Here is a 14,195-nt window from a genome sequence, read left to right on the forward strand (position 1 = left end):
ATGTCCAGGTTGCTATTGCCTAGGTTGTTTCAGGGCTTTTATAGTTTTGGGTTTTACATTTAAGCCTTTAATCCATCTTGAGTTGATTCTTGTATATGGTGTAAGGAAGGAGACAAATTCCAATCTTATGCATATGGCTAGCCAGTTATCCTAGCACCATTTATTTGAATAGGGAGTCTTTTCCCCATTGCATGTTTTGTCAGTTTTGTTGAAGATCAGATGGTCATAGGGGTGCAGCCTTATATCCTCTATTCTGTTCCATTGATCTATGTTCCTGTTTTTGTACCAGTAACATGCTGTTTTGGTTACTGTAGCACTGTAGTATAGTTTGAGGCATCAGGTAACACAGTGCTTCTAGCACTGTTCTTTGTGCTTAGGATTGCTTTGGCTATTCAGACTCTTTTTTGGTTCCATATGAATTTTAAAATAGTTTTATTTTTCTAGTTCTGTGAAGAGTGTCATTGGTAGTTTGATAGGAATAGCACTGCATCTGTAAATTGCTTTGGGCACTATGCCCACTTTAATAATATCAATCCTTCCCATCCTTGAGAATGGGAAGTTTTTCCATTTGTTTGTGTCTTCTCTGATTTCTTCGAGCAGTGTTTTGTAATTCTCATTGTAGGGATATTTCACCTCCCTGATTAGCTGTATCTTCGATATTTTATCCTTTTTCTGGCAAATGTGGATGGAATTGCCTTTCTGATTTAGCTCCTGGCTTGGCTGGCTGTTGGTGTATAGGAATGCTAGTGATTTTTGTACATTGATTTTGTATCCTGAAACTTTGCTGTAGTTGCTTATTAGTGAAAGGAGCTTTTGGGCTGAGACTATGGGGTTTTTCAGGATGTAGAATCATGTTTGTTGGCAAACAGAATAGTTTGATAGTTTGATTTCCACTCTTCCTGTTTGGATGCCCTTTATTTCTTTCTCTTGCTTGATTGTTCTGGCTAGGACTTCCAGTGCTATGTTGAATAGGAGTGAAGAGAGAGGGCATTCTTGTCTTGTACTGATTTTTAAGGAGAATACTTTCAGCTTTTGCCCATTCAGTATAATATTGGCTGTAGGTTTGTCATAGATGGCTCTCATTATTTTGAAGTATGTTCCTTCAATACCTAGTTTATCGGGAGTTTTTAATATGAAGGGGCATTGAATTTTATTGAATGCCTTTTCTGCATCTATTGAGATAACCATGTGGTTTTTTGTTTATGTACTTTTGTTTATGTGATTAATCACATTTATTGATTTGTGTATGTTGAACCAACTTTGAATCCCAGGATGAAACCTACTTGTTTGTGGTGGATTAGCTTTTTGATGTGCTACTGGATTCAGTTTGCAAGTATTTTGTTGAGGATTTTTGCATCAGTGTTCATCAACGATATTGGCCTGCAGTTTTCTTTTTTGTTTTGTGTCTCTGACAGGTTTTGGTATCAGGATTATGCTGGTCTCATAGAATGAGTTGAGGAGAAGTCCCACCTCCTTAATTTTTTGGAATAATTTCTATAGGAATGGTACCAGCTCTTCTTTGTACATCTGGTAGAATTTGGCTGTGAATCCATCAGGTCCTGGGCTTTTTTTGGTTGGTAGGCTACTTATTTCTGATTCCGTTTTAGAGCTTGTTATTGGTCTGTTCAGGGAATCAATTTCTTCCTTGTTCAGTCTTGGGAGGCTATATGTGTCCAAGAATTTATCTGTCTCTTCTACATTTTCTACTTTGTGTGCATAGAGGTATTCATAGTGGTTTCTGATGGTTATTTTTATTTCTTTGTGGTCAGTGGTAACATTACCATCATCATTTCTGATTGTTTTATTTGGATCTTCTCTATTTTATCCTTTATTAGTCCAGTTAGCAGTCTATCTATCTTAATGATTAAAAAAAAAAAAAAATTCCTGGGCTGGGTGTGGTGGCTCATGCCTGTAATCCCAGCACTTTGGGAGGCCGAGGCGGGTGGATCATGAGGCCAGGAGATCAAGACTATCTTGGCTAACACGGTGAAACCCTGTCTCTACTAAAAATACAAAAAATTAGCCAGGCATGGTGGCGGGCGCCGGTAGTCTCAGCTACTCAGGAGGCTGAGGCAGGAGAATGGCATGAACCTGGGAGACAGAGCTTGCAGTGAGCCAAAATCATGGCACTGCACTCCAGCCTGGGTGACAGAGGGAGACTCCATTTCAAAAAAAAAAAAAAAAAAAAACACCAAATCCTGGATTTGTTGATCTTTTGAATGGTTTTTCATGTCTCACTCTCCTTCAGTTCAGCTCTAATTTTGGTTATTTCTTGTCTTCTGCTAGCTTTGGCCTTGATTGTTTTTGCTTCTTGAATTCTTTCAGTTGTGATGTTAAGTTGTTAATTTAAGATCTTCCCAACTTTTTGATGTGAGCATTTAGTGCTATGAATTTCCTTCTTAACACTGCCTTAGCTGTGTCCCAGAGATTCTGGTATGTTTTATCTTTGTTTTAATTATTTTCAAATAATTTCTTGATTTCTGCCTGAATTTCATTATTTATCCAAAAGTCATTAAGGAGCATGTTGTTTAATTTCCATGTAATTGAATGGTTTTGAGTGATCCTCTTAGTCTTGACATCTGTTTCTTTGTGCTCTGGTCCCACAGAATGTTTGGTATGATTTCCATTCTTTCGCATTTGCTGAGGATTGTTGTATGTTCAATTATATGGTCAATTTTAGAGTATGTGCCATGTGGTGATGAGAATGTATACTCTGTTTTTTTGGGTGGAGAGTTCTGTAGAGGTCCATCAGATCTATTTGGTCCACAGTTGAATTCAGGTCCTGAATATCCTTGTTAATTTTCTGCCTCAATGATCTGTCTAATACTGTCAGTAGGACTCCCTTTAATTTTCTGGTAGGGCAGGCTTTCTAGCATTTCTTTACTTTGTGTTTATCTGGGAATGTCTTAAATTCTTCTTCAGTTTTTCAAAATAAGTTTGCTGAATATAAAATCTTTGGTTGATGATTTTTCCCCCAAGGACTTTGGGACCTTGCTACACGGTTTCTGATGAGAAATCCACTGTTAATCTTGTTGAGGAGCCCTTGCACATACTGAATTGCATTTTTCTTGCTGCTTTCAAGAGTCTTTCTTTTTCTTTGTCTTTCAGTAGTTTGATCATGATGTGTCTAAGTGTGTATCTCTGAGTTTGTCCTGCTCAGAGTTCATTGAGCTCTTGAATGTGAATGTTTTTCATCAAATTTTGGAAGTTTTGGCCATTGTTTCTTGATGTGTTCTTCCTGTCTGTCTCTTTCTCTGTCTCTTCTCCTTCTAAGATTCCCATTATGCATATGATGATATGCTTATGGAGTAAGACGGGTCTCTCAAGCTCTATTTATTTACTTTCATTCTTTTTTTGTTTTATTCCTCAGACTGGATAACCTCAGTTGTCCCATATTCAAGTTTACTGATTCTTTCTGTTGCCTGCTCAAATCTGCTGTTAAACCCTTGGGCAGGAGGATTGGGTTGCTCAAATCTTATACATTTCAAAGAAATGTTTATCTTCAGGCCTGGCCATTGGCTGGCCCCTGGAAGGTAGCCTCTGAGCCCTTGGAACATTCTTCCTGATACGAGTTTCTGTATGCCCGAAGCCCTGAGCCATGCTGTATTTATGGTATTTATTGTAAACATCTGTTTTTGTATGATTAATCCCTTGGCCTACACTGTACCAGTTTGACTGGATAAGTTTATCCTAGAAAAGTGATTTATGATAAATGCCTGGTTTTGCTCTGTGGTGAAGACTGGATGGAATCTGAGTAGCTGAGGTCATTCATATGTGCACTGCATGCCTACATGACTGACCCCCAATGAAATCTCTGGATACCAAGGCTTAGGTGAACTTTCCTAGCAACACTTCACTTGTGTGGTCACACATTCCTGCTGGAACAATTAAGGACAAATCCAGAGTAATTTAAAAATGTAAATTGCGTGTTATTTTTCTACTTCAAATGCTTTATTTCCAATGTTTTTAGAATAAAATCCAAACTCCACGATCAAAGTCTATAAGACTAATAGGACTCTGTTTATATCTCCAGAATCATCTTTAATCTCACTTCCCCCTCATCAATATGTTCCAACAACACAGAGATCCTTCATGTTCTTGAGAGTCAAGTGTTACCCAAACCAACTGCCTGCAGTATATAAAGAATTGGTTTCTGACCATTCTGTTGGTCCTCCACTTTTTTTCTGTTGGTCTTATTTTCACCCCAAATTCAAGTATATTGGATAAGAGACCCCTACCCATTTGCCAGTCTCAGTAAAATTAAATTATATCTCACAGGTCCTACTGAGTCCGAGGTCTAAACCCTGACCAGAGAGATGCAGTGTTCTGATTAGCCAGACCTGAGATCTGGTGCAAGGTGTGGAGTTACCTTAAATGCAAGTACCTGGCTAGAAATTAGAGCAGAGGTGTTTGTGTAGAGAAAAAATGTAAAGTTGCTAGAGGAAGGGTAAATTGATACTGGGCAGAAACCACAACCACCTGTTGTCATTACATTGCCTTTGAGTCTGTGCCCATGCTGTTTCCTGTGACCAGAATACTAAGCATGAGTGGCACATGATTAGTCTTCAAATCATGTCTTAAATATTTTCTCTTTAGATAGCCTACTCTGATCATTTAATCCAGGTAGCTTCCTTTCCTCATTCTCTATTACAACACTCTTTTAAAACCTTATACCTTTTATATTAGACATTAGGTTAATTCTGTCAACAAATATTTACTTAGCACCAGCTAGTACCAGATAGTATACTAGATTTGGTTCATGATCTTCCATAATACACTATGTTTTATTCACCAGTGCATAGTTCAATGCCTAGAACACAAAAGGTCATAAGTCAATATTCACTCAATGAATGAATGAAAGGGCCCTGATACTCAGTCCAATAAGATATTTTGAAATGTTAAAAAAGGAAAGGGAGTATATAATTCTACTAGGCCAGTTTATCTCAATCTTTCTTCATTGTCTTAATACTTAATTTGCTTTAGGCACATCCATGGACTCCCAAATTAAGGTAATAAGAATCTTAATCACCTAAAAATTAAACATAATATGAAAACTACATGATAAACTGCCTAAAATGAACTGCAGCCTATTAATTGAATGCAAAGTGAGATGATCTGATCACCGAAATCCTTGGAGCACATGAACAACCTTTAAAAATGTAAGATTTATTAAGAAAGTAATAAAATTTATACAAAAATAATAAGTAATGTTATATTTTAATTTTGTGAAATGTCAATAAAATACCATCTCAGACTTTCTCTGATCGTTGGATTCTGGCAAATATCCAACTTCATGTACCTTATCCTTTTTGCTAGCTATTGGAGAAATAATTGCAACACACTTTAGCTGCTGCATGAATATTCAGATGACAAAATGAGCACCAGTTTTCTCATCAGATCCTATGGTTTCAATGAAAATCCATATCCAGATGACTCACCAATCGTAGCACCAGTCCGAACTTCTACTTTGAGTTTCAAATTCGTATATTCATTGCCTACCTATTTTGATTTTCTCAGAGGTACCTCAAGTTCACTTTGCATAAAACTAAGCTCATATCATTTCCTCAATCCTGATTCTCATCCACTATTGTCTGTCACAATGGATATTGCCACCATTTGACCAAGAAAACCCACACATCAGAATTGGCTTCTCTCTGTTCCTCAACACTATTTCCAAAGTATCAGTGTACCAACAACTGCTGCCTTTTTACCTCCTAAGTAACTCTTGAATCTCCCACCAGTATCGTAGTCAAAGCTATCATTTCTCCAATTGTATCTACAACAGATTTCTGACTAGTATAACCACACCCATTCTGTCCAACTGCTCTATCAGCTCTCTATATTATTGTTGGATTATTTGTATGTATAAAAAGGTCAAATATGACCACATCACATTTTTCATTCTTAACATCCTTCAGACTTTATTTTTCTCCTGTAAGTTCATGCATGGTTTTGGCCTACCTTGGGTCTCACCTTCCCCTATACTTCACCATCTCTTGCCTAGTCTCCATTACTGTGGCTACACTGGACTTTCTAATAGAACTCTAATCTCACGAGGATCTCTTCTTCCAAAAGGGCTTAGATAATGCTCTTCTATCTGCCTCAAATATTTTTTCTTATTCTTCATCATCTTAGCATTTTCTTTTTTTGACATTTCCTTAAAATTTTATTGAAGATTTTCTAATTACTCAAGTAAGATATGAATACATTCTTCCTTACAAAAAATTATAACATTGCAGATAAATATAAAGTCAGAAAATAACTTTCACAATCTTAGCACCATCACAAGTTCAGTTAGATTTGTTTTTCTAAAATCACCTTTGTTCCAACAGATGGCCTTAGAACTCTTGAGTCACTTCTCTTTTCACCTAAGGCTACTCATCTTAGGCTGCAAAGCCATCAATTATTTCACAATGCACATAGTGTTTACTCCTGCCCTACCCTTTTGCTCATACTTGCAATAATTCTTCACATACCAGCACTGAAACATATCATTCTCTTAGTTTCTTTTCAAATAAACTCAATCTATATTTTCTATTGCAGTTTGAATTAACAGGGAGCAGTCAGCCAAGGTGTTGCAAAGGATATCAGTTGTATCATTGTCAAGAGCCCTCTCCAAGGAACACTTATTCCTTCAATTAACCGTAGTCCATGGTCTGGCTTTTGGTATTACAGGATCAGGAGCCTGATTTTGCCAGAATCCCATAAAGAAAGCTACCATTCAGGGATAGACTCACACTAGACACATAGATTCATAAGGCCAATTTTTAAATGTATAGTGAAAAATATCACTCTCCTAGTGCCATGACCAGTGCTGTGTCTCCTCAAAAGAGATAAACATGAGAATCCAACTTAAATTAGAAATTGCTTGGTGCATATGAAATGAAGCTTAAAGGCTCTTAGAACATATCGTCAAGTCTCTTCCCAGGTAAGTGGTACCAACTCACGATCTCACTGGCTGTATATCAATGCCCATTTTAATACACTGTCCAACACTAGTTGTCAGGCAGACATCCATTCTCATTCTTTCAGTTGACATCAAATGACATTTTGTTTTTTTCTCTCTTTATGTATTTATTTATTTATTATACTTTAAGTTCTAGGGTACATGTGCATAACGTGCAGGTTTGTTACATATATATACTTGTGCCATGTTGGTGTGCTACACCCATCAACTCGTCAGCACCCATCAATTCATCATTTATATCAGGTATAACTCCCAATGCAGTCCCTCCCTGCTCCCCCCTCCCCATGATAGGCCCCGGTGTGTGATGTTCCCCTTCCCAAGTCCAAGTGATCTCATTGTTCAGTTCCCACCTATGAGTGAGAACATGCGGTGTTTGGTTTTCTGTTCTTGTGATAGTGTGCTAAGAATGATGGTTTCCAGCTGCATCCATGTCCCTACAAAGGACACAAACTCATCCTTTTTTATGGCTGCATAGTATTCCATGGTGTATATGTGCCACATTTTCTTAATCCAGTCATTCACAATTGCTTCAAAGAGAATAAAATACCTAGGAATCCAACTTACAAGGGATGTAAAGGACCTCTTCAAGGAGAACTACAAACCACTGCTCAGTGAAATCAAAGAGGACACAAACAAATGGAAGAACATACCATGCTCATGGTTAGGAAGAATCAATATCATGAAAATGGCCATACTGCCCAAGGTTATTTATAGATTCAATGCCATCCCCATCAAGCTACCAATGACTTTCTTCACAGAATTGGAAAAAACTGCTTTAAAGTTTATATGGAACCAAAAAAGAGCCCGCATTGCCAAGACAATCCTAAGTCAAAAGGACAAAGCTGGAGGCGTCACGCTACCTGACTTCAAACTATACTACAAGGCTACAGTAACCAAAACAGCATGGTACTGGTACCAAAACAGAGATATAGACCAATGGAACAGAACAGAGTCCTCAGAAATAATACCACACATCTACAGCCATCTGATCTTTGACAAACCTGAGAGAAACAAGAAATGGGGAAAGGACTCCCTATGTAATAAATGGTGCTGGGAAAATTGGCTAGCCATAAGTAGAAAGCTGAAACTGGATCCTTTCCTTACTCCTTATATGAAGATTAATTCAAGATGGATTAGAGACTTAAATGTTAGACCTAATACCATAAAAACCCTAGAAGAAAACCTAGGTAGTACCATTCAGGTCATAGGCATGGGCAAGGACTTCATGTCTAAAACACCAAAAGCAACGGCAGCAAAAGCCAAAATTGACAAATGGGATCTAATTAAACTAAAGAGCTTCTGCACAGCAAAAGAAACTACCATCAGAGTGAACAGGCAACCTACAGAATGGGAAAAAATTTTTGCAATCTACTGATCTGACAAAGGGCTAATATCCAGAATCTACAAAGAACTCAAACAAATATACAAGAAAAAAACAAACAACCCCATCAAAAAGTGGGCAAAGGATATGAACAGACATTTCTCAAAAGAAGACATTCATACAGCCAACAGACACATGAAAAAATGCTCATCATCACTCACCATCAGAGAAATGCAAATCAAAACCACAATGAGATACCACCTCACACCAGTTAGAATGACAATCATTAAAAAGTCAGGAAACAACAGGTGTTGGAGAGGATGTGGAGAAATAGGATCACTTTTACACTGTTGGTGGGATTGTAAACTAGTTCAACCATTATGGAAAACAGTATGGCAATTCCTCAAGGATCTAGAACTGGATGTACCATATGACCCAGCCATCCACTACTGGGTATATACCCAAAGGATTATAAATTATGCTGCTATAAAGACACATGCACACGTATGTTTACTGTGGCACTATTCACAATAGCAAAGACTTGGAATCAACCCAAATGTGCATCTGTGACAGACTGGATTAAGAAAATGTGGCACATATACACCATGGACATTTTTTTTCATTTCATTTCCAACTTTTATTTTAAGCTCAGGTACATATGCAGGATGTGCAGGTTTGTTACATATGCAGGATGTGCAGGTTTGTTACATGGGTAAATGTGTGCCATATGGTTTGCTGCATAGATCATCCCATCACCCAGGTATTAAGCCCAGCACCTACTAGATATTCTTTCTGATCCTCTCTGTCCTCCCATCTCCTGCCCTCAAACAAGTCCCAGTGTGTGTTGTTACCCCCATGTGTCGTGTATTCTCATTATTTAGCTCTCACTTATGAGGACATGTGGTATTTTGTTTTCTGTTTCTACATTAGTATGCTAAGGATAATGGCCTCCAGCCCCATCCATGTCCCTGCAAAGGATATGATCTCATTCTTTTTTATGGCTGCATAGTAGTCCATGGTGTATATGTACCACATTTTCTTTATGCAGTCTGTCATTGATGGGCATTTAGGTTGATTCTATGTCTCTGCTGTTGTGAATAGTGCTGCAGTGAACATACATGTGCATGTATCTTTATAACAGAATAATTTATACTCATTTGCATATATACCCAGCAATGGGATTTCTGGGTTGAATGGTATTTCTGTCTTTAGGTCTTTGAGGAACCACCACAGTGTCTTCCACAATGGTTGAACAAATTTATACTCACACCAACAGTGTAAAAGCATTCTTATTTCTCCATAACCTTGCCAGCATCTGTTATTGTTTTACTTTTTTTTTTTTTTAATTAATAGCCATTCTGACTGGTGTGAGATGGTATCTCATTGTGGTTTTGATTTGCATTTCTCTAATGATCAGTGATGTTGAGCTTTTCTTGCTCTGTCTCCCAGACTGGAGTGCAGTGGCATGATCTCGGCTCACTGCAACTTCCACCTCCTGGGTTTAAATGATTCTCTTGCCTCAGCCTCCCACGTAGCTTGAATTACAGGTGCCCGCCACCATGGCCAGCTAATTTTTGTATTTTTAGTAGAGATGGGGTTTTACCATGTTGGCTGGGCTGGTCTTGAGCTCCTGACTACCCCTCAAGTGATCTGCCCGCCTCAGCCTCCCAAATTGCTGCGATTACAGGCATGAGCCACTGCACCTGGCCAGCTTTTTTTCATGTTTGTTGGCTACATGTATGTCATCTTTCGACAATTGTCTATTCATGTCCTTTGCCCACTTTTTAATGTTTTTTTTCCTAGTAAATTTGTTTAAGTTCCTTATAGATGCTGGATATTAGACCTTTGTCAGATGTATAGATTGCAAAAATTTTCTCCCATTCTGTAGGTTGTCTATTTACTCTGTTGATAGTTTCTTTTCATCTTAGCATTTACTACTCATTCTTTTGGTATCAACCAAACTTTAGGGAAGCTTCTCTGACCTTGCTGACTAGGTCAAGTCCTGCTGTGATAAACTTTTATCACATCAATTACTTTCCCTCATAGCATTTATCACACTATTACAGGTTGACATTTATTTGTATAATGACTTGGTTAATATCTGTCTTTTCCAGTAGAATGTAAACTTCTTGAGAACAAGCCTATATCTAATATGGCTCGCGACTACATCCTTAGAACACTCTCTGACTTATAGTAACATATTAGGCATTCAGTAAGTAAGCAAATGGTAGGGGTGTCTCATAGGAAATTCTGAAATGCAAATTTTTTGAAGCTGCCCTATTTTAGGATGGCTTGCTTAAAGGCTTTTATTCATCCTTAATTGGTATGGTCAAGACGTGAGAATAGCTCAGATCTTGGACTACTGATCCCAAGGGTCACTCACCTCACCTATTTGCTATGTATGTACTTGGAGGCACTGACCTTGATGTTATTTTCTATTTAATTTTTTCTAAGTATTCTCTTAGCCTCAAATTTAGCCTTAATAGCTTTACTTAGTGCTCTTTTCTGTCATCAGTGTAGACTTACAGATTTGAATTTTTAATGCATATTTTTACCTAAATAAATGTTTAGGGGTTTCCGTTTCATTACTGCTATCGGCACTTGTGTCTAAAGATCAACAATTCCTTATTGCTCACTGCCCAGTACCATTACTGATGTAGCCTCCAAGTAAGTACTGAAGGGGGATAGAAATAAACACACAAGTTTGGTGGGAGTAGGTCAGTGTTCAAAAGAATCATGGTCCCTTAGTCAATTCTAAAGAACCAGTTTATAGACATGGAACCTGTGAAATGATGGCAAATCTTGTAACCTCAGGTACACCCATGTGGAAATTGAACCTAGACCTTCCTCAAAGAGAGGCTGTCATGTATATGGGTAAATATACCTTGGAGGATGGAAAAGTCACTAACTTTTAGGGGATATTTGGAATCTAAATCTGAGTTTACTTGAATTCCTGAAAATGTAAAGAACTACTCTAGTCAGTATTTTAGGGCAAGGGATTATGCTGGCTAACTGAAAAGGTGTTTTAAGTTTACCATCAGGACCCAAAACTTACCATATAGTCTTTTGCCCACTAAGAGAGTATAGTTGAGATAGAAATCCTCAGCATGTGGCAGAATCCTCATTTCGAAAACAAAACAAAACAAAAAAAAACCCTTAATAGTCCTTAAGGACTGTTAGGGTAGCATCAACCAAGGGGAAATTATTTGTACTCTTTTCCCCACCAGAATATTAAGTCAGAAACAAGATCACTTTTTCACGGGGAACTGCAGTGATTAAAGCTATTATTAAATATTTGTAAGATGCTGGCCAGTGATTTCTGTCCCCATTCAATACCTCAATACGGTCAGTGTAAAAACCAATTCTAACTCCAACTGCACTTTGCAATCTCCAAATGGCTTCTTTACTAGAATAGATGAATAAAGTTCCTGATTTCTGATCTGTAGTCCATCATATGTTGATCGTGCATTACTTTGTTCCTGCTCACTTGGACTATTAGGAGCAATTTGATTTCACCTGGCAGGAGCAGCAGTTTGTTTACTCTGCGTTCTGTGCCAAAATCTGGTCCTCTGGAGCCTTGACAACACTGCATTCCTCCTAGGCCATGACTCTGTTGCAATACATTTACAACCTCAAGCTGATTACTCCTGTAGAACAGCAAGTGGCAATGCCCTAGTTAACTTAGGAAGAAATTAGAGTAAGAGATACATCTTTAAGAAATAAGAGAACCTACATCCTCTGTCCTAGAAAGAAGAGGGAGGTTCCAATGTCAATGATGTGACAGAGTATTCTCCCTAAGTGGAAAACAAGTTACGGTACCTAACATTAACAGGGAATCTTTCTGGATTTTGGAATTTTTGTGACCTCTGGCCACCTAATAGGTGACACAAAAATTTTCCCAGAGTAGATTAAGAGAAGGTTTCCAGCTAGTCCAGTCTGCAAGGAAAGCTGCCCTGCCAGGTGACATGATAGCCACACTGATCCAATAGTATCCAAGATGCATGAAACTGACCAAAGCTATAGAGACTTGAACATAAAGGAGTTACGCAAAGTACTCTGGGGATTTGGAGCTAGCTGATGTCACATTAGCAGTAACTATTCTCTTTTTGTGTAACAGCTCCTGTCTTGCTTCTAGATCCAAATATCCTCCCATTCCAGTAAGTGTAGCTAAAGAAAAAAACAACCACCAAATATCTGATTATGAAGTCAGGTAAGTATGCAACCTGGGCTGCCCTGCATGAATTGGGTGTCATCAGTTTCACAATCCATAAAACTAGGTTTATTCGAAAACACTCCAAGTGGTATATAAAACAACAGGATTTACAGGCCACAAGAGTTAAAGTATTATTTAAATGGGTTGCTCAACTAGAACACTGAGGCACAGGCATTTTATATATTTATAGGAAGCACTAAATAAAGTCTTGTGGAATGAGAATGAACACATAAACCTGTTTCTAGCAATTAAAAGATTTCTACTAAATAGGAAGCAAATACTTTATTGAAGTAAATTTCACCAGTCATTAGGCTTCATTAATAATGTTTATTTTAAAGATCAACTTTTATTGTAACAAATATAAAGTCATCAATGTTTTACAAATTGTCAAAAATGCTTTAAGTACAAAAAAATACATTAGTAAAATGAAAGTTATGTTGTATTATTTGGTGATACACTTAATACTGCCAACATGCACAATGTATGCCAGAAAAGCTCATGCATTATTGGAAGAGAAAAGAAATGTGATATAACTGCCATATTGTCTGATTATAAATTCATTGCTTCAGTCAGTTTTCTTTCTTCAGGGATACCATTTACCTGCAATGTTAAGAATGAATATGGGCAGGAGTTAGTCAGGGCATGTATACTTTTAGATTTTCAGCAAAGCAAATTATGGCAAGGAGAAAGTTTCCATCTTCTTAATACAATGTAAAAATAATTACATTGCATTATTTCTCTGTATTTCGTTTTTTTAAAAAACATAAAGCGAAAGAAAAAATTCTAAATTAGTCTTCTCCTTTTTGGACCAAGGCTATAATATTTTGTATTTCCCAAAAGGAACAGTCTGAAAATTCCTCCCACAATAAACAAAAAGAATGAGGTTGATTGCAGGATATATAACTGTACCTTTTAATCATGGCTTTTAAAAAAATATCATGTGGGCTGGTAGGGCAGAGAAAATGAGAAAACCTGAAGGGGCATCAAACCTAATGGTTTGGGCCTAGTCCAAAAGTTAGTGCGATTGTCAGCTTTTAACTGCTCTATTATCCCGGCTAATGCTCAAGTCCAGGAGTACAACACCAGCAGCTAGTTCATTTCTTAAAGCTTTGATGGGAATTTAAAAGAAAACAAGTAACTAAATAAAAAAAAAAAAAACTTCAAGATATACTTTCCCCTGATAAATTCCATATAGGTAGCTACAAATAAAATTACTTGATATCCAAGATGCAAACTCTTGTGCCTAAATTACCTTCATAAAGAAAACTGACACGCGCATAATGTTCTATGGTACTTGGAAAACTCCAGTTACTGTTTCATGACAATCGCATAAATGTAGCTGCCTCTTTGCAGTATTAGGATAATCAGGGTAAAAGAAAAGAAAAGCTGCTGTACTCAAAAAATATATATAAACAGCACTGAATCCATGCATTTGCAGATAGAATAATTTAGAAATTGAGAAATAAAGTTTTTCATTTAAATGAACAGAATGGAAATAAGGAATGTAAACTGCCCATTAGCCCTTCTCTCCAGGAGGCATGCCTCCATTTAGCTTTTTGTTTGTTTGTTTGTTTAAATCCAGAGTCTGACTCTGTTGCCCAGGCTAGAGTACAATGGTGCGATCCTGGCTCACTGCAACCTCCACCTCCTGGGTTTAAGTGATTTTTCTGCCTCAGCCTCCCAAATAGCTGGGA

At 37.5% G+C, this 14,195-nt stretch overlaps 2 protein-coding genes across 16 annotated transcripts in view; one reads left to right on the forward strand and one right to left on the reverse strand.

Moving 5' to 3' along the window:
• Nucleotides 1–14,195, forward strand: part of CASD1 (CAS1 domain containing 1) — an 82,482-nt gene that overhangs the window by 67,173 nt on the left and 1,114 nt on the right. For 3 of the 4 annotated variants that reach the window (XR_004433325.1, XR_004433326.1, XR_004433327.1), the window contains exon 18: nucleotides 12,406–12,498. Coding sequence is in view for 1 of the 4 variants with exons in the window: in XM_033194956.1 (XP_033050847.1) it covers nucleotides 12,406–12,423 (18 nt within the window). In the remaining 3 variants the exon portion in view is untranslated. Of the gene's footprint in view, nucleotides 1–12,405; nucleotides 13,660–14,195 lie in introns of those variants that run through there. The other variant, XM_033194956.1, reaches the window with a different exon arrangement.
• Nucleotides 12,809–14,195, reverse strand: part of SGCE (sarcoglycan epsilon) — a 72,931-nt gene continuing 71,544 nt past the window's right edge. For all 12 annotated transcript variants that reach the window (XM_033194965.1, XM_033194962.1, XM_033194963.1 and 9 more), the window contains one exon: nucleotides 12,809–13,101. In XM_033194965.1, coding sequence (XP_033050856.1) covers nucleotides 13,085–13,101 — 17 coding nt within the window. In that variant the 3' untranslated portion in view covers nucleotides 12,809–13,084. The remainder of the gene's footprint in view (nucleotides 13,102–14,195) is intronic.

This window comes from Trachypithecus francoisi, unplaced genomic scaffold (assembly GCF_009764315.1).
Source record: "Trachypithecus francoisi isolate TF-2019V2 unplaced genomic scaffold, Tfra_2.0 Lachesis_group4, whole genome shotgun sequence".
In the NCBI taxonomy this organism is placed as follows: domain Eukaryota; kingdom Metazoa; phylum Chordata; class Mammalia; order Primates; family Cercopithecidae; genus Trachypithecus; species Trachypithecus francoisi.